This window comes from Camellia sinensis, chromosome 5 (genome assembly GCF_055761805.1).
Source record: "Camellia sinensis isolate YWXY chromosome 5, ASM5576180v1, whole genome shotgun sequence".
NCBI lineage: Eukaryota > Viridiplantae > Streptophyta > Magnoliopsida > Ericales > Theaceae > Camellia > Camellia sinensis.
Window position 1 is genome coordinate 189,090,655 of NC_138965.1, and position 22,415 is coordinate 189,113,069.

General features: G+C 34.8%; 1 protein-coding gene across 2 annotated transcripts; it reads left to right on the plus strand.

The window, feature by feature from the left end:
- The first annotated feature begins 11,798 nt into the window (after nucleotides 1–11,798).
- LOC114314232 (LEAF RUST 10 DISEASE-RESISTANCE LOCUS RECEPTOR-LIKE PROTEIN KINASE-like 1.1) lies at nucleotides 11,799–20,440 on the plus strand. 2 transcript variants are annotated; one of them, XM_082870883.1, is made up of 4 exons: nucleotides 11,799–12,646; nucleotides 18,589–18,618; nucleotides 18,850–19,101; nucleotides 19,230–20,440. In XM_082870883.1, the coding sequence occupies exons 1-4, from the start codon at nucleotides 12,487–12,489 to the stop codon at nucleotides 20,192–20,194; spliced, it is 1,407 nt and encodes a 468-aa protein (XP_082727009.1). In that variant the 5' UTR covers nucleotides 11,799–12,486; the 3' UTR covers nucleotides 20,195–20,440. The 2 variants fall into 2 exon arrangements, with proteins under 2 accessions (XP_082727009.1, XP_082727008.1); XM_082870882.1 differs by lacking the exon at nucleotides 11,799–12,646 and adding an exon at nucleotides 16,793–18,355.
- Nucleotides 20,441–22,415: the final 1,975 nt, after the last annotated feature.

Genomic DNA, 22,415 nt, shown 5'->3' on the forward strand with positions numbered 1-22,415 from the left:
ATATTTAAAAAAATTATGATCAAAATATTATGCAATCTTTTTATTTTTTATTTTTGGTAAATATTTATCAAACTTATGAAAAGATTACTTCCATATATATATAATGAAAAATGATTCATCCCTTACTTAGCCCTCTCAATTCCACCCCAATGATGTAGATAAGGAGGCTACAAACGAGAGAGAGAGAGAGAGAGAGAGAGAGAGAGAGAGAGAGAGAGAGAGAGAGAGAGAGAGAGAGAGAGAGAGAGAGAGAGAGAGAGAGAGAGAGAGAGAGAGAGAGAGAGAGAGAGAGAGAGGATGTGCACATGGGTCTTAACCACGTCATTGGGGATGTAATTGGGAGGCCTTAATTAGAAGATGAAGCGGAACTGATACATAATTATTAAAATTTATTTAAATATATAATAAAGTTTACAATTAAAAAAATATAAATAATTCAAGCTCAAGTGTTAAATAAAGAGTCAATAGACTGTACACTTAAATATCACTCTTCTTGTATTTTTAACTACAAAATTGTTAATCAAACTTGCATAATTCAACTTATTAACTAAATCATTTTCAATGAATTAAATTGCTAATACATTTAGGCCTCATTTGGGAACAGACTAATTTAGTAACTTTTTGGCTATTTGGCTAAAATATGAGCTAAAAAAACTAGTATGTTTAGGATGACTTTTTAGCTTTGTACGAAAAGATGTGCAAAAAGTAGAGAGAAAATATAATTTTTAACTTTTTGGTATGAGTTATTGGTTTTTTGATTTTTTTTAGTGACTTTTTGGCTAAAAAAAGCCACTTGGTAAACGAGGCCTTAATTTTTCTTGTAATATAGTTGACTGTAAATTCAAAAAGTTTCTTTCCCACAAAACAACGGTAATTGGTATAATTGATCATATTCTATGTGCAATCCATAAATCTGAGAAATAATCATCCATTAATTTAAAATAACGTGTCAATCATTTTTTTTTCAAATTTTTGCCGCTAAAAACAACCATTCATTTGTTTTAAATAATTCACCACATTAACTATCTATTAGTTTTGAATTTTTACTAAACTTTGTGAGACTTTTTCAAATTCAAGTGATTTTTTTTTTTTAAAAACAAATTTGGAGTTTTTTTCCCCCTGAATTTTCGGTGGTCCAAATCTGCCATGTCAAATCCTTACTCAATCGTAAAGGATTAGAGATGGCAAAGCTGAACTGATTCATTGTACTGCTCTCTCTCATTTCTTTATGCGTATTTGACCAATCTGGCCCCCTCATATGTTGATTTTGGAATGGATACAAAAATCTTGCATTCCATCTGTCTGAGGTTTGAACTTTGAACAAAGCCACAACTTTTCTACTCTCCGTATAGACTTCTTGATGATTTCTTGTAAAAACTGATCATATACAGACAGACAGAGAGAGAAGAGTTTGAAGAAATCAGTAAATCAAATTTTTATAGTTTCTGGGTCTATGAGGAAGTTGAATAGGAAACTCATATGGACTATTTGGCCAACTGGCCATTCCAAAATGAACAAGTAGTAGCCGCAATTTGTTCCAGTTTTTAACTCTGTTTTCTGAGTAAGTCCTCCTTATAATATTCCAAGTCAATTGGCGTGTGGAGCTGAGAATCTACCTGTGGTGGCATTACAAACACGTTTGTGTGTGTGTGTTTTTTTTAGAGTGCTGCTATTAGCACCTACCTTTCTTCTTTGGACCCTTCATTTTTTAATTTTTTTTTAATTCCAATTTTGTCCAAACATAAAGTTACATTTTTACCCTCATCCCTAACATTCTAACCCTAATTTCCCAAACCCAAACCCTAACCCTAATTTTCCAAACCTTACTGTCACGACCCAAACCTGCCCCTATAGGTTTAGCATCGTAATCGGCCAGTAATCCTTGGATTACCGAAGGCCTCAGAACTGATTAGCAAAATTGAGGGGCTAGCGGAAGCAAATATATAAATAAGTTGTCTAATGAGCTGTGCTGACTTATATGAAACGGAATATTTAAAACTTTATACAGGTGTTCAATAATTATTCATACATTATACCCACACACATTAAAATATCTTAAGTACAGCCAACAAAAATCACAAGTTCATATGCGGAAACAACCGGAACTTTAAAACATGAGACACTTCGGGAACCTCCACGTGAGGCACAATGGTTGGCTGACAACAAAACACAGATCCAGACAAAAACCTTCAGGCTCGATCTCCAGAATGCCCATCTATACATATATATACACACAGTGAGCTAAAGCCCAGTGAATAACATTAACGTAAAGGGGTTAGTGAATGAAATCCAAACATGTCATAAGCGTAAAACAAATCATAGCATAAACATTCTTGTATCTGAACATAATAATGGTACATTCCATAGAACACATCACATATCGTCTCCCGACTAGAGTAATCGGTTCCGGATACCGATTAAACACATATCACCACAATGAAGTGGCTAAGGAGATCTCGTAATCACATGTATGTCATGGACCTGCATTTACATGTCATCCCCCATGACTTGGGACTATCTATGGATGCCATAATAGATTCCAAACATAGGACATTCGTTCACGTAAACAATATCATTTCAGAAATTATAACTTATCGCATAACAGTTGAAACATAGTTCATATCAACATATCTTTACAGAGATGTTAATCACAGTGGTTCTCGTAAACGGTCAATCAATCTCCAAACGTTGACCTACAAACACAAAAGTACATAACACCAACATATCTTATCATTACGCATTCATGTGGCCATCACGGCTTAGCTTTCGTTACATTAGTTCTCGTTCTTTCTTATCACAATGCTTAAACACACACACACACACACACACACACACACACACACACACACACACTTGTAATTTCTCAACTTAGTACGTTCCTTTCTTAGTGTATTTCTAATCCATAACCTCATTACTATGGCTTAATTAAGGCTTAAGAATGCCTAAGATGCCATGAGGATGCCAAAATGTGAGTTGGAACACTTAGTCAAATTTCTGAAAACAGAGTCCCCGCTCGAGCGTAGCTTTCCTCGCTCGAGCGGACATGCAAAATGTGAAAGGTTGCTCGAGCGCGGCTTCCTTCGCTCGAGCGGTCTGCAAAGATATGAAACTTTTGGGAGCTTGCATTTCACGCTCGAGCGAACTTCTGGTCGCTCGAACGGAAGTGCACGCACTCAGAGTGGTCGCTCGAGCGTGAACTCCTACGCTTGAGCGTAGATGCAAATTCTGAAATTTCCACATTTGATCACCAAGCTCAAAACTCGAATTCAACTCTTCAAAACACATCTCTTGGGCCCCAAAACTTGAGATAACATAGTAAACTTGTAAAATGTGAAGAATTAAGGATCATTTCATAAAATCATGGCCCAAGAGTTAGCCAAAAGCTCACAATTCATCTTGAAATTTAAGAAACAAAGTATGCATGTAAAATCTTTCAAACTCTTTTCCCCAAAGCTTATGAAGTTAACAAAATTGAGCTCATTAGCTCCATGCATTGTCATGACCCAAACCCGTCCCTGTAGGTTTAGCACCGTAACCGGCCAGTAATCCGTGGATTACCAAAGGCCTCTGAACAGATTAGCAAATAATAAGGGGCTGCGGAAGCAATAATACAAATAGACAAGGTCCAATGAGCTATGATAACGTACATGGGACAGAACATTTCAGAACTTATTTATATATATGTAAACATGCCAGTCCAGATACATAATATTTACAAGGTATTTACAGAATGTACTTCCCAAGACCGAACTTTACAGAGAATATACAAAGACTAGCATGAATACAAAAGCAGCCATATAGCGAGACTTCAATCGGAACCTCCTCGGGAGGCACAACGGTTGGCTGATAAAAACATGACAGAAGGCCGTTAACTCTGGCCCTGGTCACCCGCCGACTCACCTACATACATAATATAAACTGTGAGCGGAAGCCCAATGAATAATAACAGAGTAAAAGGGTTTTATGAATGATGTCCAGCACAAGTTAGGATCTAGTATTTAAATCAGAACATAATCAGACTTCAAAACAGAAATAGATTTAGATACACACTCACGTTCATATTCAGATTTTGCATAAGATCATATGTGGTACACCCATTAGCTATCAGATCAATTTGGTCCGGAGACCCATATGCATAGTTAGTACCAACGACCATAAGGGTCCATATCTTGCGCGCAAGTAGCCATGGTATTGTTACCCCTAGGCAAGGGCCACGTGCAGATTGGCCGCGGTATTGTTACCCCCGGGCGAGGGCCACGTGAACTAAGGGTGTCACAAATACTTTTTAGAAAATTGGACATTCATTCATAATTTGTAAGATAGCATTTCAGAAAACAGATTATACCATATCAGTCAGAAAATACTTAAGTCAAACATAACTTTACAGAGTTATTACTCACAGTGGGCCTTGAGACAGACAGACGGAGTAAACTTGGTCAAACGGTACGTGGCACGCGACCTACACAACACGTAACAGATGCACACTTGAAACACACGTTCTAATTGTACAAAACTTATTTCGTTGGTTCATAGTGTGTTTCTAATCTCTTATCCTCATTATGGGGTCTTAAACATGGCCTAGGAAGGCCTAGGATGGAATGAGGATGCAAAAATACATTGAAAATCATTTCTCAAATTTTGCTGAAGATAAGGTCCACGCGTGGCTTTCCCCGCTTGAGCGGACATACAGACAATGAAGCTCCGCTCGAGCGTGGACTTCCCCGCTCGAGCGTACTGTAAACTTATGAAAAAGTGCTGGATACATGAAATTCACGCTCGATGGGCGCTCAACCCCCGCTCGAGCGTGTGACACAGACCCTCACTCGAGCGTGGCTTCCCCCGCTCGAGCGGACTGCAAAACACACAAACTTCTGGGTATATGTATTTCACGCTCGAGCGTGACTCTCGCCGCTTGAGCGGAAGTGCATGTACTCAGGCTTCACGCTCGAGCGTAAAAGTCCTCCCTCGAGCGTGGGTCAAATTTCTGGAAAATCCAGATTGACCTCCAAGCATGAAACTCAACCTTCAACCATCCAAAACTCATTTTTCTGGGCCAAATCTTTGGAAAACACTTAACAACGCATAGAACAACATGTTTGAAGAATCATTTCAAGAAATCATGGCCCAAGAGCAACCCAATTTGGGCAAAATCAATATGAACTTTATGAATATGCCATCAATTCGACATGCAATGACCTCTTTGAATTCAAACCTTCCAAAACATAACCAAACTTAATAATTTGATGGAAAACAAGTTGTATGTCTATAATGTGAGTGAAATTGACACATGCATGGAAGAAATCTTAGAACTCTAACTCAAAACATGGAAATTTACGCATACATGCATAGATTCCTTAGAAGGACAACTCAAGTGCTATGAATTACACATGCATATATGTATTGAGCTTCAATTCACCAATCTTAGCTTAAACCTAACATGAGTCCATTTAATTCACTAGAATTCTTACATTAATAAATCAATTTTATAATCAATAGGGTGAATGCCTACCTCAAGTCTTGAATTCCTCAATATGAAGGCTCTATTATGCGAATCCTTCTATTTCTCCTAAACCCTAAGCAAATCCCTTGTTGAATCCAACTTCCCTTCAACTCTCCCTCTCTCTCTCACGTTTGCATCAGAGGAATGGATGAGAGCAATGAAAATGTGAGCTAGTGGAGTCTAAATGGTCCATAAGTGGTAGTTGATCAAAAGTAAATAAATAGCATTATTTTAATCTAGTTTAATCATTCACAGCCGAATTTTAATTAAACTTGCCTTAAAATTCTATAAATCCTAACTAGCACATAACACAAGCTGATTTCTGATTCGGACGCCGATAAGGCTCTCAATTCGCACACCGAAATTAAAATATGAACAGATCTTTCTACGCCTAACAGATAAAAATACAAAGGTGATGCAATACTCATGCAAATTAGTTCCCAATCCTTCCTAAATTATTGTTAGGCTTAACTAAGCACGAATTAATGTTAATCTGGGATCGGGGTTATTACATGCATGTAAGAAATTCCTTCTCAAAACATGAGTTCAAGTGATTAACATGGTAATTCTAACATGCATGTACCAAATAACTTACCATAAAAATTTAGATGTTCAAAATCAAACTCAACATGTCAAAACTCCATATATTCATGCATGCATGTGGATTTCTCTTCCAAATTCTCTTTCAAGACTTCAAAAACATGGGATTGACTTACAAAACTTGATAAAATATGCATGCATGTACAATTCAACCTCCAAATTCAACACAATTGGTGAAACTCATAGCTAACTTGGTAATTTAACACCTACATGAGCATGTATGTATGAATTGTAACCCAATCCTTTATCCTAAGCTCAAAGTACACATTTAAACTCATAATCTTCATGTTAATAACTTAGATTCATAAATTAGGGGTTGAATTCATACCTATAGTCTTGAATTAACTAGATTCTTGCACAATATTGGTGAACTCAAGCAAAATCTTCAACTCTACCTTGAATTTCTTCTTCCCTCTCTCTAGAATTGCACTCTCTCTCTCTCTAAAATAAATTCTCAGATTTTCGCACTTAGAGGTAAAAGAATTGAGCTAAAAAATGAGCTTAAGGCTCATATATATATAGTTAGGATGCTAATAATACAACAATTAGAACATAAGGCTTGCCAAACGCAACTTAATGAATCAGACTGAATCAATTTTTAACAAAAATTGCCATAGTATTCTAAAAATTCCAAATAACACATTTATGTAACCAATTCCGATTCCAGATGCCGATAAGGCTTTCAATTTTCATATTAAAGCAGATTTTACAACAGATGTTACTACAAGTGATAGATAGAAAACCAAATAACATATAAAATACAAGATAAACACATAATTTATTTTATCCACTTAATTAACATCCTCAATTACGGGTTAGAAACTAATTGCGGATCGGGATTGTTACACTTACCCCACCAACCTTTTCACCACCATCTCCACCGGTGACCACCACTGCCACTACCGCCGACGACCTCTCTTTCCATTACCAGCGATTACCAATGCGTGTCTCTCTTATCCTCCATATTCTTCTTCTTCTCCCCTGTTTATCAAACCCATACCTATATAAAAACCTCTAATCTTCTCCAGCAAATCCGAACTCCTCGTCGTCGTCTTCAATGAGAGAGAGTCTAGAGAAAGAAAACAGAAAGATTGGCCTCAGTGAAGATCTGCATCGCTACTAAGTTCAGAGTACCGGTGATGATTTCAGTGTTGTTGACCGACGAAGGGACAAACTACTACTATTTTGACGCCAACAATGGCGTCCAGTCACGGAGGTGGTGGTGGTGGAAGAGGCGGAGGGATTATTGTCGGTGGAGGTGAAACTAGAGATAACTTGTTCGAGGTCCCAACCATGGAGAGGATTTCGGTGCACAAGTCAGGGTCTTCGAGGCCTGTGATTGCTTGAAAATAAGTTAATTTGTCTGCTACATCAATCATATATCTGTATATATGTGTGTGTGTGTGTGCGCGTGTGAGTGTGTGCACGCGCGCGCGTGTGTGTTTGTGTTTGAATTGAAAGAAATTGTAGAATTGGATGAAATTAGGGTTTGAGTTGAGAGGTTGCTTTGAAGATGATGATAATGGGGAGTAAAAAAGATGAGGGTATAGTTGGTATTAAGGTGGGGATTTAAAGAAAAAAGGGGAGGGAGGATTTATTTTGTTGGGTGGGGGTTCAAAGAAATGGGGGGGCCAAAGTAAAGAGATAAGTGCTAATAGTAGCCCTCTTTTTTTAAGCAAGTGCATTTCGTTCCTCTCTACTATGGTGGTTTGTTTTTGTTCATTAAATTGGGATTTCGAAATTGGGATTTTGCAGTGGCCCAATATGTCTGCTGGCATGACTGAAAGTGGTTCGATGGTTAGAGATACCAAATGAGTTTTTGTTTATAGTTTTCAAAATTTTTGTCAAGAAAAAAAGGGGTTACCAAGCAGCCCTAACTAAATTATAATAAAAATAAATAAGCATAAATATTAAAATTCAAACTTACAAAATAAATAACATCTTCATGGCAACTTATAGTGTGCATGTTTCACATCATTCTCCCTACTTGAGAAAAAGAATTCAACCGGAATTTGCTTTGAAATATTGAACTCTTCTATATACTCAAAATATGATGAGTTAGGACGGGATCATTTAGAGGAATTGAAAGATGAAAATCATAATCCTTAATCCCAACCAACTCAAATTAAGAAATCATAATCTTTAGTTTAAGTTACCACACAACCCAAACCCAAACCAATAATTAGCCCAACAATCAAAAAAATAATAATATTAACCCACAATAATAAACTTGAAAAAAATATTGAAGGTAACTGTGACATCGTTTTTAGTGGTGTCACTGACTAATTAAAAGCAAAAAATGAATTAAGTGGAGAATTTTTGTCCTCAGCTAATCCAATAATATTGTAATCTCTACTACAAATTAAGAATATTCATTAAATAGCGATACTGACACGTAATACTTGAAACCTGACCCAGCCTTTGACTCAACCCATGCCTAAGTCCAGCAGTCATTTTCTATACAGGTCCAACCAAAACCCTTAAGCCCAGCCCACAAATAAAACCCATTCTAAAAAAACCATTCATTCCCTAGAACAGGGCCAGCCAAACACAGTCCAAACCAGCTTCTAGCCCACGCACGCAGTGCATCCTAGTAACAAATCCCAAACCTAATTAATCCAGCCCAGTTTCACCCAAAAAAAAAAATAAAATAAAAAATCCCATTAACTATGATGACCGATTTAGTGCCATATCCAAAGTTTGAAATATTTTTTGCAGCCGAACAAGAAACGCTAGACAAGTTATTGGCACATGCGTTTGGAGATACTTGAAAAATTTCTCAAAATTCTTGTGAGGATCAAGTAGAGATTATTGACCAAGTCGTTCCAACGACTAATGCTGTGTTTGGTTGGGGGATTTGGGGAGGGATTTGGAAAGGAAAATAGAAAAGGTAGGTGAAATGTGAATAAAACATGCCTATAATTCACCTGGTTTCACACATCTTTTCCCTTTCCATTTCTAAATTCCTCCCCAAATCCCGCAACCAAACACAACATAAAGAAATTGAAATTATTTTAGAAGATGTTGAAGTCCAAAAGGCCATGATTGACATGGAAGAAAATTTCACAAATAAAATGGTTCTATCAAAGAAAAAGCCTCATGAATATGAAAGGGCAGTCAAATTATCAAACTATACACTTCTAAAATATCACTCCTATCAATTAACATGCAATAGTAAGTCATTAAAATTTCTTGAAATTTAAATATCAAAATGTAGTTGTCCTCAAACCATGTCAACTGTAATAGATCTTAAAACCACAAATTATTAGGAGGTTGGAACTTAAATATCATCATGGGTGAATGTAATGCTTTCGAACAATAAAATCATGCAAAAAGAGAAAGATAAGGCCAATATGTCTTCTGCTCAGCCTATCAATATTGGTTAGGCCGACTTCTCCTAATTACTATTTTTATTGATCTGAAAGTAGCTAAGACTACTTAATTAGATTCGGGATCTTTTAAGCTCAAATTATAAAGTAATTTTTTTTTTTGGATTATGTGTGTAATTACATGTTAAGATAGTTCTATTTGGATTTTGTTCACACACACACTTTCAAAGTGTGTGAATAAGACTAGAAATTGTGATTAGTTTAAAATAATGGGCCTACAACTTTGATGGGTCAATGCACCTTTTAGATACGGGCCTCACTATTTTGCACTAATCACAAGTTATTTTTAATAATTCTTATCACATACAATTAAAGTGACTTTCAATTTTATGATTCTTTATTTAGTATCAACATAAGAAACATATTGGTAGTATTTGGTTTATGTTTAGAGTTATGATTTGAGTATGGAGTTATATTTTGAATTTGTGAGTTTTTGAATTATGATTTAAAAAGAAAAAATTTGTTTGGTTATGAGTTTTGAAATTTTTTTTTGAATTGAGTGTTGAATTTTTAAAATGAGTGTTAAGTTTATGGAAAATTATTTGATTATGAGTTTTGAAAAGAATATTCAAAACTTAATTCAAAAACTTAGAATTCATAACTAAACACACAACTCAAAACTCTATTGAAAATTTTATTCAAAGCTCATAACCAAACTTTTTTTAAAAATTCAATTAAAAAAATATTTATTAAAAAAAATATTTTTTTATTAAAAAAATTAAAAAAATTCTGAAAATATTTTTTTATTTAAAATATGAAAAAAATATTCATCTACAGCTTTAAAATTACTTTTGACTGTATATTTGGTTGGATTTTTTTTTAAATTGTTTTGTTTAAAAGTGTTTTTTTTATTTTTTAAAAATTACTGTAACAAATTAATTTTTATTTTTTTTTTTTGTTAATTTTAAATAAATATCCAAATAATTTGTCATTTTGGTTTCAAAAAAATATTTTCTATATTTAAAAAATATCAAAAAAAATATATAATTTTTTTTCGCTCCGGATAACAGGTGCCAATTGCTATAAAAAAAAAAAAAAAAAAAATACTGTTTCGGTCAACTGGCCGGATGTTCGGGTAGATCAAAAAATTCAAAAACTGTCTAGGAGGATGTTCGGGTAGACGACCGGGTAGACCAAGAATTCAAAAACTCTCTAATTTACCAAACATGCTTTCAAAATGTATTTTGAAATTGATTTGAAATTATGATTTGAAAACTGTAATCAAACGGAAAATTGATTATTAGTATAGAATCATGATTTGAGAATTAAACCAAACACAACCATTGTTATTCTATTTAATTAACACACATTCTATCAGAGCCAATATAAAATTTATTTTATATTTAACTTCATAAGCTAATCACAGATGGTGTGGATTCCTAAATTTATACCAAGTTTATTTATAGTCAATTGACGAAGAACCATCTCAGATTAACAATGTTTTGTTCAATTCTTTTAGTTGTGCGTTGTTTATTTGCTTTGGGAAGGACAATTGACATATATAGCTACTACCTAAGTTTTTATTTTGTCTCCACGGTACTACCTAAGTTTTACAACATTAATTTTAACAATATCTAAGTTTTAAAACCCAGCTCTATTAAATTAAATAACATAAAAAGTAAACAAATGGATCATTCTTACAACTTTTAATGTTGATTTCATTGCACACGTTTGTTGAAATACATGAGTCATCTCTGTCAATTGAGTATGCTTTATTCCCATTTTCGTTTTCTTTGTTTTATGTTTGAAAAATAAAAATAAAAATCTTATACTTTAAATATTTCACCTCATTTTAGACGGAGCAACGGAATACTTGTAATTGTACTGGATGTGCTGTTAGATTCAAGGCTTTAGATAGTTTTTTCTTTTAATTGGAACCGTATTTTAGACAGAGTCTTTTGAACCCACTCCAAAAATGTAAATTCGATAATCAAGTGACACTCTAAAACTAAGATAATTGATGCCTCTTTATTAATAATTTTAAAATAACCATATATTCATCATACTTTCTTCTAACTGACATCAAAAGTCTAATTTCATATTCTTCAACTGTGTCTTGTTTTTTAATTATTTATTTATTTTTATTGTTTATCTGCTCAGATAAACAGACAAGTTGCATATAATGTAATTTCATAATTTTAGAACCGCACTAAGTCAATGAGCTTTGATATTGACTTATATATATTTTACAAATCTCTTGAAAACCCAATCAAAGTTGAGACAAACATAAACTACTAGCTTTAGAAACCAAGATAGATGAATTTGAAAGACTGCAAAACCAAGTCAAATTTGTCACAAATTAAACAAAACATTTAAAATAATATTCAAATGATTGAAAGTGGCCTGCAATTGTGTCAACATATGCCCCAATTCTTTTGCATATTCCAGTTTTCCTAAACCAAGTCCTCCCAAATGGGCCGGCATTGCTTTCTCAAACTCGAAACTTTCTTCTTCCATGTCGGAATCAATTCCCTCATCATCATCACCACCTTCTCAGCAGAGTCAGTGTCATATCCAGATTGGCGATACGAAGGCTGCAGGCCTAAAAACTGCGGTACTGGTCCAACGAAACAGATTTCTGTGGCTATCCAGGTTTCAAAGTTTCCTGTGGAGCAAAGAAGCCCGCTTACCGGACCTCTCTCAGCGATTACTTCATCGAAGACATCTTTTACCAAAACAACTCCTTTCGCCTAGTTAACGTCGAGGTGATAAATTCTAGGTGCCCTGCCCCTCTTCACGATTTTGCCTTTGATAGCTCTCCTTTCCAATTCGGGCCCAACTTTGCTGATCTTTACTTGTTCTATAACTGCTCAAACTTGTTTCCTTCCAATTTCTCACAGTATCCAATTACTTGTGCTTCCAATGCCACCCAAAACTCTTTCGCTTACTTAAGACACCGGGACAGATGGCTTTAACTGTAGTCAATTTCCTTGTGAGTTATCGGTTCATGCCCCGGTTGAGATAGAGGGAGGTCAGCAGAATCAAGTAGTGAAAACTATGGACTATGCAGAATTGCTGAGAAGTGGATTTACATTGGAATGGATGGGGATTAGTTGCACCGCCGAGTGTGAAAACAGTGGTGGCCGTTGTGGGTTCAACAACAGCAATAATGTATGCTTTTGCCATGATCGACCTTATGGCAAACTTTGCAATAATGGTAAACACTACAGTTGCAGTTCTATCAAATATATATTATATATTTTGTGTGTGGCTGATTTGTGTCTATAGTTTGTAGGAATCCGGATCCTCGGCCGCCCTACCCGGCAGCCCTCCAAAACGACGTCGTTTTGGGGGTTTTTTGTTTTTTGTTTTTTTTTTTTCTTTTCTTCTTCTTCGTTCTTGCTTTCTCTCTCTTCGAACCAGAGGGGAGGGGAGAGGGAGAAGAGGGAGGAAGGAGGAGGGAGGAGCCGTCCGATCGTCGCCTCGCAGCCGATCGTTGCAGCCGTCCGATCGTCGCAGCAGCTGCTGCACCGCCGTCGCCTCCGCCTCCGGCCCCGCCTCCTCCTCCTCCTTCTCCTCCTCCTCCCCCACTGGTTATGGCCCCCTCCTTCCCTTCCTCCTCCTCCTCCTCCTCCCTCCTCCTTCCTCCCTCGTCCTCTCCTTCCTCCCTCTCTTCCTCTGCGTTTTTTTTTTTTTTTGAAAATTTGCCCCCAAAACGACGTCGTTTTGGGGGCTGCCGGGTAGGGCGGCCGAGAATCCGGACTCTAGTTTGTAGTAGCTTTGTTGTTGAAGAACCATTTTAGCACAAAGTACATACTGTCATTTTTAACTTTTTGCTTAGTCTGCAAAATAGTACTAGAAAAAGACGAAAGACAAAAAGAAAGCAACAACTGAGCTGAGTTGAAGAATATTGGAACATTTTTAGCTGAATCAGTTGCATCTTTTGTTGGTAGAAATCACTGTCTAAAGACTTGTTCAAAAAAATCACTGTCTAAAGACTGCGCCATATAGGGAGCAGGGTATGCAAGCAATTATAGTTTAAGTGACCTTTTTATATAGGGCTTGAGAATGAAGCAAAACAAGTTACCTAAGCGCAACTTGTGTATTCGGTACACTAGAGATCGGCATATTAGGTAAAAAGCTAAGTTTGAGTATGATGTAGCATGTATGATCATACAATTCTTAGATTAAATGGATAGGTTTGTGACAAATAAGGCAAAATGTATTAGTAGAAGTCAAAAGGCCCAGATTCAGAATCATCAGAAATTTGATGAGTTGATGAAAAATGTCATTTTGATCAAGATTCATGGACCCTAGTAGATTTTGGGCAAATTCCATCATTTGGGCTGTCAATTTCAAGATTTTGTTATTTTTAAAAGATTTGTGACTCCAATTACTCCTACCATAGAATTTAGAACATGATTCTGTCGAATCTCCATTATTATAGCAACATATATTAGCAGTTATTTTATTTTATTTTAATATTTCTATTTTTTTGTAATTTTCATTATATTTTCTTATTTTTGAATTGTTCATTATGAAATTGCCCATTCCAGTTGCTTCCTAATACGGTGTTAGATTTGCTTTTACTTATAAATAATCATTATAAGCCTTAAGGAAAAACAAATAAATATAATTTCAAGTTTCATATTTTTTTCCAATCTTAAGTATTCTTTTGAGAATTAACTATTGTTAAGTTTTTATGTTGGTGTTTCTTGTGAATAATTGATTTCAAAGAAGAATCTTATTTCCCGTATTGAGTTTTCGATCAATAAATTCTAAGATTTGTTACTATCTCACATTTTCATTATGTCAGAATATATTTTTAAATTCGTGAATTTTTCAAATTTTACTTGCACTACTACAAAAATAGTAAAAAATCACACTTTGACAAAAAAAAATATTTCACTTTTATTGGAAGTGTGATAACACATTCTAATTAAAGTGTGATTATATATACACTACTACTTTTTAATCACACTTTTTAAATAAGTGTGATTAGATATATATTTTTTAATCACACATTCAAATTAAAGTGTGATCATTTATATATTTTTTAATCACACCTTCTAATTAAAGTGTGATTATATATACACTACTACTTTTTAATCATACTTTTTAAATAAGTGTGATTAGATATATATTTTTTAATCACACATTCAAATTAAAGTGTAATTATTTATATATTTTTTAATCACACATTCTAATTAAAGCGTGATTATATATACACTATTACTTTTTAATCACACTTTTTAAATAAGTGTGATTATATATATATTTTTTAATCACACATTCTAATTAAAGTGTGATTATTTATATATTTCTTAATCACACCTTCTAATTAAAGTGTGATTATATATACATTACTACTTTTTAATCATACTTTTTAAATAAGTGTAATTATATATATATATATATATATATATTTAATCACACTCCACTACAAGAACAAGCATCTTTGGCGACTAAAAAAACACATTTGGTCCCTGAAAGTATAGGTTTTACTGACTAAAAAAGCATTAGTAGCCAAAAGTAAAGATTTTTGGCGACTAAAAAAATTTAGTAGCAAAAAATATAGGTTTTGGCGACTAAAAATCTGTTTGGTTGCCTATATATGTCTTTTACCGACTAGAAAAATTTTAGTAGCCAAAAGTAAGGCTTTTTGGCGACTAAAAAAAATTAGTAGCCAAAAGTGAGGTATTGGGTGACTAAAAAGATGTTTGGTCTCCAAAAGTGAGGCTTTTACCGACTAAAAAAATTTTAGTAGCCAAAAGTGAGATTTTTTTGCTACTAAAAAAGATTTAGTAACTAAAACTGAGGCATTGGGCGACTAAAAAGTTGTTTAGTAGCCAAAAGTGAGGCTTTTTGGCGACTAAAAAGAAGTTTGGTCGCCAAAAGTTGTAATTTTAGCCCGAGAATTAAATTTTTTAACAACTAAAAAATAATTAGTAGCCAAAAGTATAGAATTGGTGACTAAAATTATGTTTAGTCGCCAAAGTGGTCTCTTTTTTTTTCTAGTAAATAATTTTTTTTACATAAATTATGTTCAATAAAAAATAATTATCTTTATATATATATATATACTTTTATATTAATATGGGTTTATGTACTATATAAATAATATATGTTGCATATATAATTATATGATGTTATAGAGGTGTAGTGGAAAAAGTGTGTTGTATAAGGTTTATGGTATGAGAGGGTTGATGGTTCGAATCTCCACAAGAGCAAATGAAAAGCTAGTGAGTGTAATTTTTTTTAAAAGGTTTGATCAAAATGTTATTAATTACACTTAAAAGGTGTGATTAAATAACATACATCACACAAAAAAAGTGTGATCTTTATCTATTTTTGTAGTAGTGTTGAATTCGAGTCAATAAACTTATATACACTATAAATATATATATATATATATATATATAAATCTATTTGAGATTGGTTCTATTAAAACTTGTTTGATATCGACTTGAAAAATAAGAAGGCACAATTTGACCACATCAATTTAGAAAGGGTTTTTATATAATTTGGCCATTCTGTTTAAGTTGAAAGTTAAAATTAACAATTTTAAAAGACTTACTCGCTAGTGTATATGTAGAAAAAAAATTAGTTAAATTTAAATATAAGAACTAAATTGAAATTAGACATAAAAGGATAATAACTCAAATAAAATTTGTGTCAAATTGTGAAGGTAAAATTTGTACAAATAGTAATTCCGGAACAAGTGGAATTGAACTCATTTATCTTGGTCAACCGAGTGGTGAGGTGATAGATTTGACCCCATCTTGGTCCCCCCTCATTGGTTAATAATAATGGGCTGGGCTAACCTTCCGTTCGGGATCGGATTACAGGGTAGTGTTGGATCTGTAGAGGTCTATTATGAGCTTCGTTTTGATAATTTGTATTGTTTAATATGTAGAACTTGTCGAATACTATATGCTTATAAAAAATCATGTTGATCAGATATCGATAGCTATCTCATCGGATTAGATTTCTAGCAACTGTTTATTTTTTCACTGTTTATTTTTTTATACAAACTTGATTTGATTATGTAGCAATCAATATCCGATCAACATAAATTTTAATAGACATATAATACTCGGCGAATTCTATACATTAAACGGTTCAGATTATCAAAACAAAACTCGTGATAGATTTTCACAAATTCAACTGGACTTTTTAATTTAATTACCAACTGAAAGGAAGGCTAGCCCCAATAATAATATCTGCTCCATGAAATTAGTGGAAGCTCCACCACCATGAAAGCTTTACCAGCTTCTATTTTTTGATTTTTTTTATTCATTATCTGCCCCGTTTTTCACGCCGCCCACAAAGACTTCTCTCCCAAAGAAAGTGTGTTTTTTTTCCCCACCATTTATGTCAACCTGCCTTTCGTTTCTGTATGCAAATTTGGCCTATTTGGGGCCCCATATGTGATAGACAAAGTCTAAGTATTCGGAAATTGGAATAGGAAAATTACCCAGAATGTGAAAAAAGAGTTGGGATTTAAGAGTGATGACTTGTGGGTTCATGTATAGATTTAAATTATACATTGATATTTTTGGATAAAAATTTTGCCTCTGTATGTAGTATTGTTGTATGTTATATATATGTTTTGAAATGTTATGAATCTGAAATATTGCCCTTAAATGTGGTGGAGATTGAATTGATAAGTATAGGTTTCATATATAATGAATATATGAGTCATAGATTGATGTTTTGAATAAAATTTTGGATAAATTTTATAGTTGTGTGTAGTGCTGATGTGTGTAAAAGTCGTGCTTTCCATCTGTGCCACGTTTTAACAACGTCGCAAATTTTCTACTCTATATAGACTTCTTGATGATTTCTTGTGCAAATATAATGTATTATGCGGAGACAGAGAGAGAGAGTTTGAATTAGTCAATGGGTCAAAGTCTCTACAGTTCTTGTGAGTCTATCAGGGAAGTGACTAAGAAACTCCTATGGGGTTGTCTTTGGCCCAACCTTCCATTTCAATGAACAAATCGTAGCAGCACTTGGCTCCGTTCTTTAAGTTTGCTCCTGTGCAAGTCTTCTATTAACAATTTGCCAAGTCAACTGGCGTGTTTACCAGAGAAACAATCTATGGTGGTTGACAATCACTAAAAATATCTCTGTATTTTAAGTAAGAGCATTTCTGTCCTCTATGCTATGGTGGTTTGTTTTCGTTTGCTGAATTGGGTATTTCGAATGGGTTTTCCTTCCATTTTTTCTTTCTTTGTTGTCTCCCATTTAGTGATTGTTCACTCTACTCGGCAAGACGACATGGACAAGTACCAACATGGTTGTCCAGAGTCCTTCAACTGTGGAAAACTTGGGCTTATCAAATTCCCTTTCTCCAACGACACATATCCCCGATGTGGGTTGTGTACTGTCAATTGTAGCGAACCAGTACCAATAATCTATTTGGGGTGGACGCACCAACCGTATGAAGTCAAGGAATTCTTGAATGATGAAGCTGTAAATGTTAGTGACAAATATCTACGAAAGCTCATAAGCTCTAATAGTTGCGACATTTTCAGTAAATCTCTTTTTCCCTATCCTACTCCTTCTATTTCCTATACAATCTCTCCCAACCTCTCCTCCTTGTTCAAATGCCCTACAAACGGCGGCAGTAAACCTCAACTGCAGACAGAAGTTTACAGTTTCAGCAACTGCACAGGCTACACTGTCTATTATACAGATCCTAATCAACATACACAAATTCCTGCCAATCTTTCACCTGACTGTGAAGTTATTAAACTACCAATGCTACCATCTATCCGGAGCATAAATCTCAGTGATCTATTTTCACTATTAGCTTATGAATTCACCATCGGGTTGCATGTGTCAAAGGAATGTTACGAGTGTCGCCATAATGGAGGCCAATGTCGTGGCCTCGGAGAGTTCCATTGCATAAAGGATGAAGGTATTGGCATTTCTGCATTTGCATGCTGTTATTTCTGTATTAATCCACCACACAAATTGAATCCAAAATCTTCAGTCTCTCTAGCAGTCCAGTTGATATTACGTTGGCGCGTTTTTAATTGAAGTGCTGTTTTTCTCCATTAGTTAAATTCAAGCATTTAAAATATAGAAAGTAAATTAATTCTGCATTTAAACATGACTAACTGATGTTTTTCTCCTTGACATTGGTTGCAGGAAGTCACTTGAAAGTGGTTCTAGCAACAGGTAATATACCTCTGATCAGTTTCTTAACACGAGTAAATATAGATGTATGCATGTGACATAAATGTTTTAAAACTTCTTTATTACATGTTCTCAAATTTGATGGATTCCATCCACCAACTTCAGTCTATCAAAACTTGTTTTTGCTGCCGCAGTTCCCCCTTGCTTTTTATTGTTGCTTTCATGAGTATTAATGAGTGAATCAAAACCTGACTACACCACTACTTTCTTCAGTCATACCTGGAGTTATCCTTCTGCTTGGCTTGCTCATACTTGCTATCCGGTATCGCAAGAAATTGAGTTATGTCTCTTCAGTCGTCCTTTCAATCAACACGTCTCCCGATCCCTCCTCTAAACCAGACCTTGAAGGAGGTAGTGTCTACTTTGGGGTCCCTGTCTTCTCCTACACTGAATTAGAAGAAGCTACTAATAACTTTGATCCCTCTAAGGAATTGGGAGATGGAGGTTTTGGCACTGTATACTATGGTAAGAAGGTTCACGGTTGTTCCATCTTTCATAAAATTACCACATTTACATTTGTAATTAGCATGTTCATATTCTTATATTCACACTACTCATGCCCATGGCACAATATTTGATCTTTTCTCAACCAGGAAAACTCCAAGATGGGCGGGAAGTTGCAGTCAAGCGCCTATACGAGCACAACTATAAGCGAGTGACTCAGTTCATGAATGAAATTGAAATCCTCACACGTTTGCGCCATCGCAATCTTGTCACCCTTTATGGTTGCACCTCAAGACTGAGCCGGGAACTCCTCCTCGTCTACGAGTACATTCCTAATGGCACTGTTGCTGATCATATACACGGTGATCGTGCAAAGGATCGACCACTAGTGTGGTCTATCCGCATGAGCATTGCCATAGAAACAGCCAGTGCATTGACTTACCTCCATGCTTCTGACATCATCCACCGCGATGTAAAGACTAACAACATACTCCTTGACAACAATTTTTGTGTCAAAGTTGCAGATTTCGGGCTTTCCAGGCTTTTCCCCAATGATGTCACTCATGTCTCAACAGCTCCACAAGGGACTCCTGGTTATGTTGATCCAGAATATCACCAATGTTACCAACTTACGGATAAGAGTGATGTTTATAGCTTTGGCGTTGTGCTCATTGAGCTCATATCATCAATGACAGCTGTTGACATTAGTAGGCATAGGCATGAGATTAATTTGGCTAACTTGGCGATAAACAGGATCCGACATCGTGCATTTAATGAGTTAATTGACCCATCTCTTGGGTTTGAGTCAGATTCTTCGATTGAGAGGATGACTACCATGGTGGCAGAGGTGGCTTTCCAGTGCTTGCAACTTGAAAAGGAAATGAGACCTACAATGGAAGAGGTTTTGAGGGCTTTGAAGGAAATTCAGGATTCCAAAGATGAGAACACTGGGGACGTAATAGAGAATGCTGGGGTGTTGACGAGTACACGGCCACCTCCTTCACCTGAGGGTGATAATATTGTGTTGTTGAAGAATGGCAAGGAGCTTCCTTCACCAGATGCTGTGACCGATAGATGGGTTAGTTCCTCTTCCACATCCATTTCCAGTGGTTAAGGCTTCATTTCCCTCTGCTTTACTTTAAAGGTAGTAAAAGCTAAGAAAATGTTCGACACTCATATCATGTGCATGAAAGTGGTTTGTATTCCTCCTCTTTTTTTCATTTATTTTTATTTCCTCACCTATGTTGTTGATATAGATCAGCTAATTATATTGAGGGAATGTATATAGTAAATGGAGTTTTTATCAGTATACATGTTCATATTTGGAGATATCTGAAGTCATGGCTCAGTTCACAATGAATTTCTGTTGACTTTCTACTAATCTAGGATGTATATGATCTTTGTAGCATTTTTATTTTGGGTAAAAGGAAATGGATGAAAAAGAAATTTAAAAAATAATGAACTTGAAAAACCAAAATATTGTTGTTATATTCTGTATTAAGAGTTAGGCCGACTACTAATATGTTCTGCCAATGGTTGGATGGCTCATGATGGTTCAGTTAAAGATACAAACAAATGAAAATTTGATACTTTTTTTCAATTTTTTTTAATTTTTTTTTTCATTACAATAACATGAATAAGACATCTATTTGCCATGGTTCTACTGGTTACAATTGCCAGTGAAAACAAGAGAAGATGAATCCAGTTGTAGTTTAGCCACATGAGAGGAAATCTTGGACATTTTGGAATTACAATTGCTCAGAATGACAAACAAAAGTGACCAAAGTGTGTGTGAACATTATCATGAAGGTACATGTTTTGTGCAATAGGAAAGACATGTTGCATCGGTACATACTAATTGTGTTTAGTTACTGATGTGACACTTATCATATTTCAGTTTCTAAAATTTTATTATTGAATGACATATGAGTTAGTAAGATATGTTTCTTTTTTTTACCCAAAAGACAATATAAGAGAGGGGTGAATTAGATTTTTATAATTAAAATTAATAATATTCTAATAAAAATTATGACTAGTACAATTGATAAATATAGTCAATAAATTAAAACAAGTGTTCTAACAACTATGTCAGTTAATGATTTTAGCACAGTGAAAATATAAAATATAGTTACAACAATTTAAATAAAATAAAGAGATAAGAGAGAGAGAGACAAACAAATTTATAGTAGCTCAGCTTCAACTCGGCTTACGTCTACTCCTGAAACTTCACTTGAGATTTTCCACTATGTTCTACCTTCACAGGGGTGCTAGCAACCTCTTTACAAATGGAGCAATCCTCCACGGATTTTACACAAACTTTCTAAGTCAAGGACCCTCAGTGTACTACACTCTTACAAGGTTGAAAAGAAGGTGTTTTTTATTTCACAGAAAGCTACAACACTACAAGAAAAGGGGGTAAAAAACACGGAAGTATTAGCGACGGCAATTTTCCCGTCGCAAAAAATGGTTTTTTGCGACGGCAGCCTCAACCGTCGCAAATGAGGGCTTTAGCGACGGCATTGTCCCTGTCGGTAATAAGAAATGCACGGTAGGAAGTAAATGCATCAGTATTAGCGACGGTTATTTTTACCGTCGCCAAAAGCAATTTTTTGGAGACGGCGTACGGTTGCTGTCGCGAATATTTTACATATTGCGACGGCAATTGTCCGTCGCAAATAAGTGTAAGTTAAACGGCGTCGTTTTATGCATAAATTACTTGACATTTGCGACGGTGTAAAACCTACCGTCGCAAAAAGTGAATTTTTTTTTCCCCCTCTTCATCTTGCCGCTCGATCAAAAGTGAAACCTATATCCAAATCCCTAAATCTGTGAAACCAAGTTCTTTCCCCCAAATCCCTGCAAAGCCGAGCGGCGAATGGTGGTGCGGTGGTGCGGCGGTGCGGCGGTGCTGCGGCGAGGACGAACGGTGGTGCGGTATGCTCTCTCTCTCTCTCTCTGTATAGATATATACATGTATCATATATATATATATACGTATATAAATCTGTATCATCTATATATATATATATTGATAATATTTACATTATGAAATCTGTATATATATATATAAATCTGTATCAATATGTATATATATAAATCTGTCTCATCTTTATATATATATATATATATATACATTATTAAATCTGTAGATATACATTATTAAATCTGTATATATAAATCTGTATCAATATGTATATATATAAATCTGTCTCATCTTTATATATATATATATACATTATTAAATCTGTATATATACATTATTAAATCTGTATCATCTTTATATATATATATATATTGATATATATATATATAAAAATATGTAAATTAATATGTAT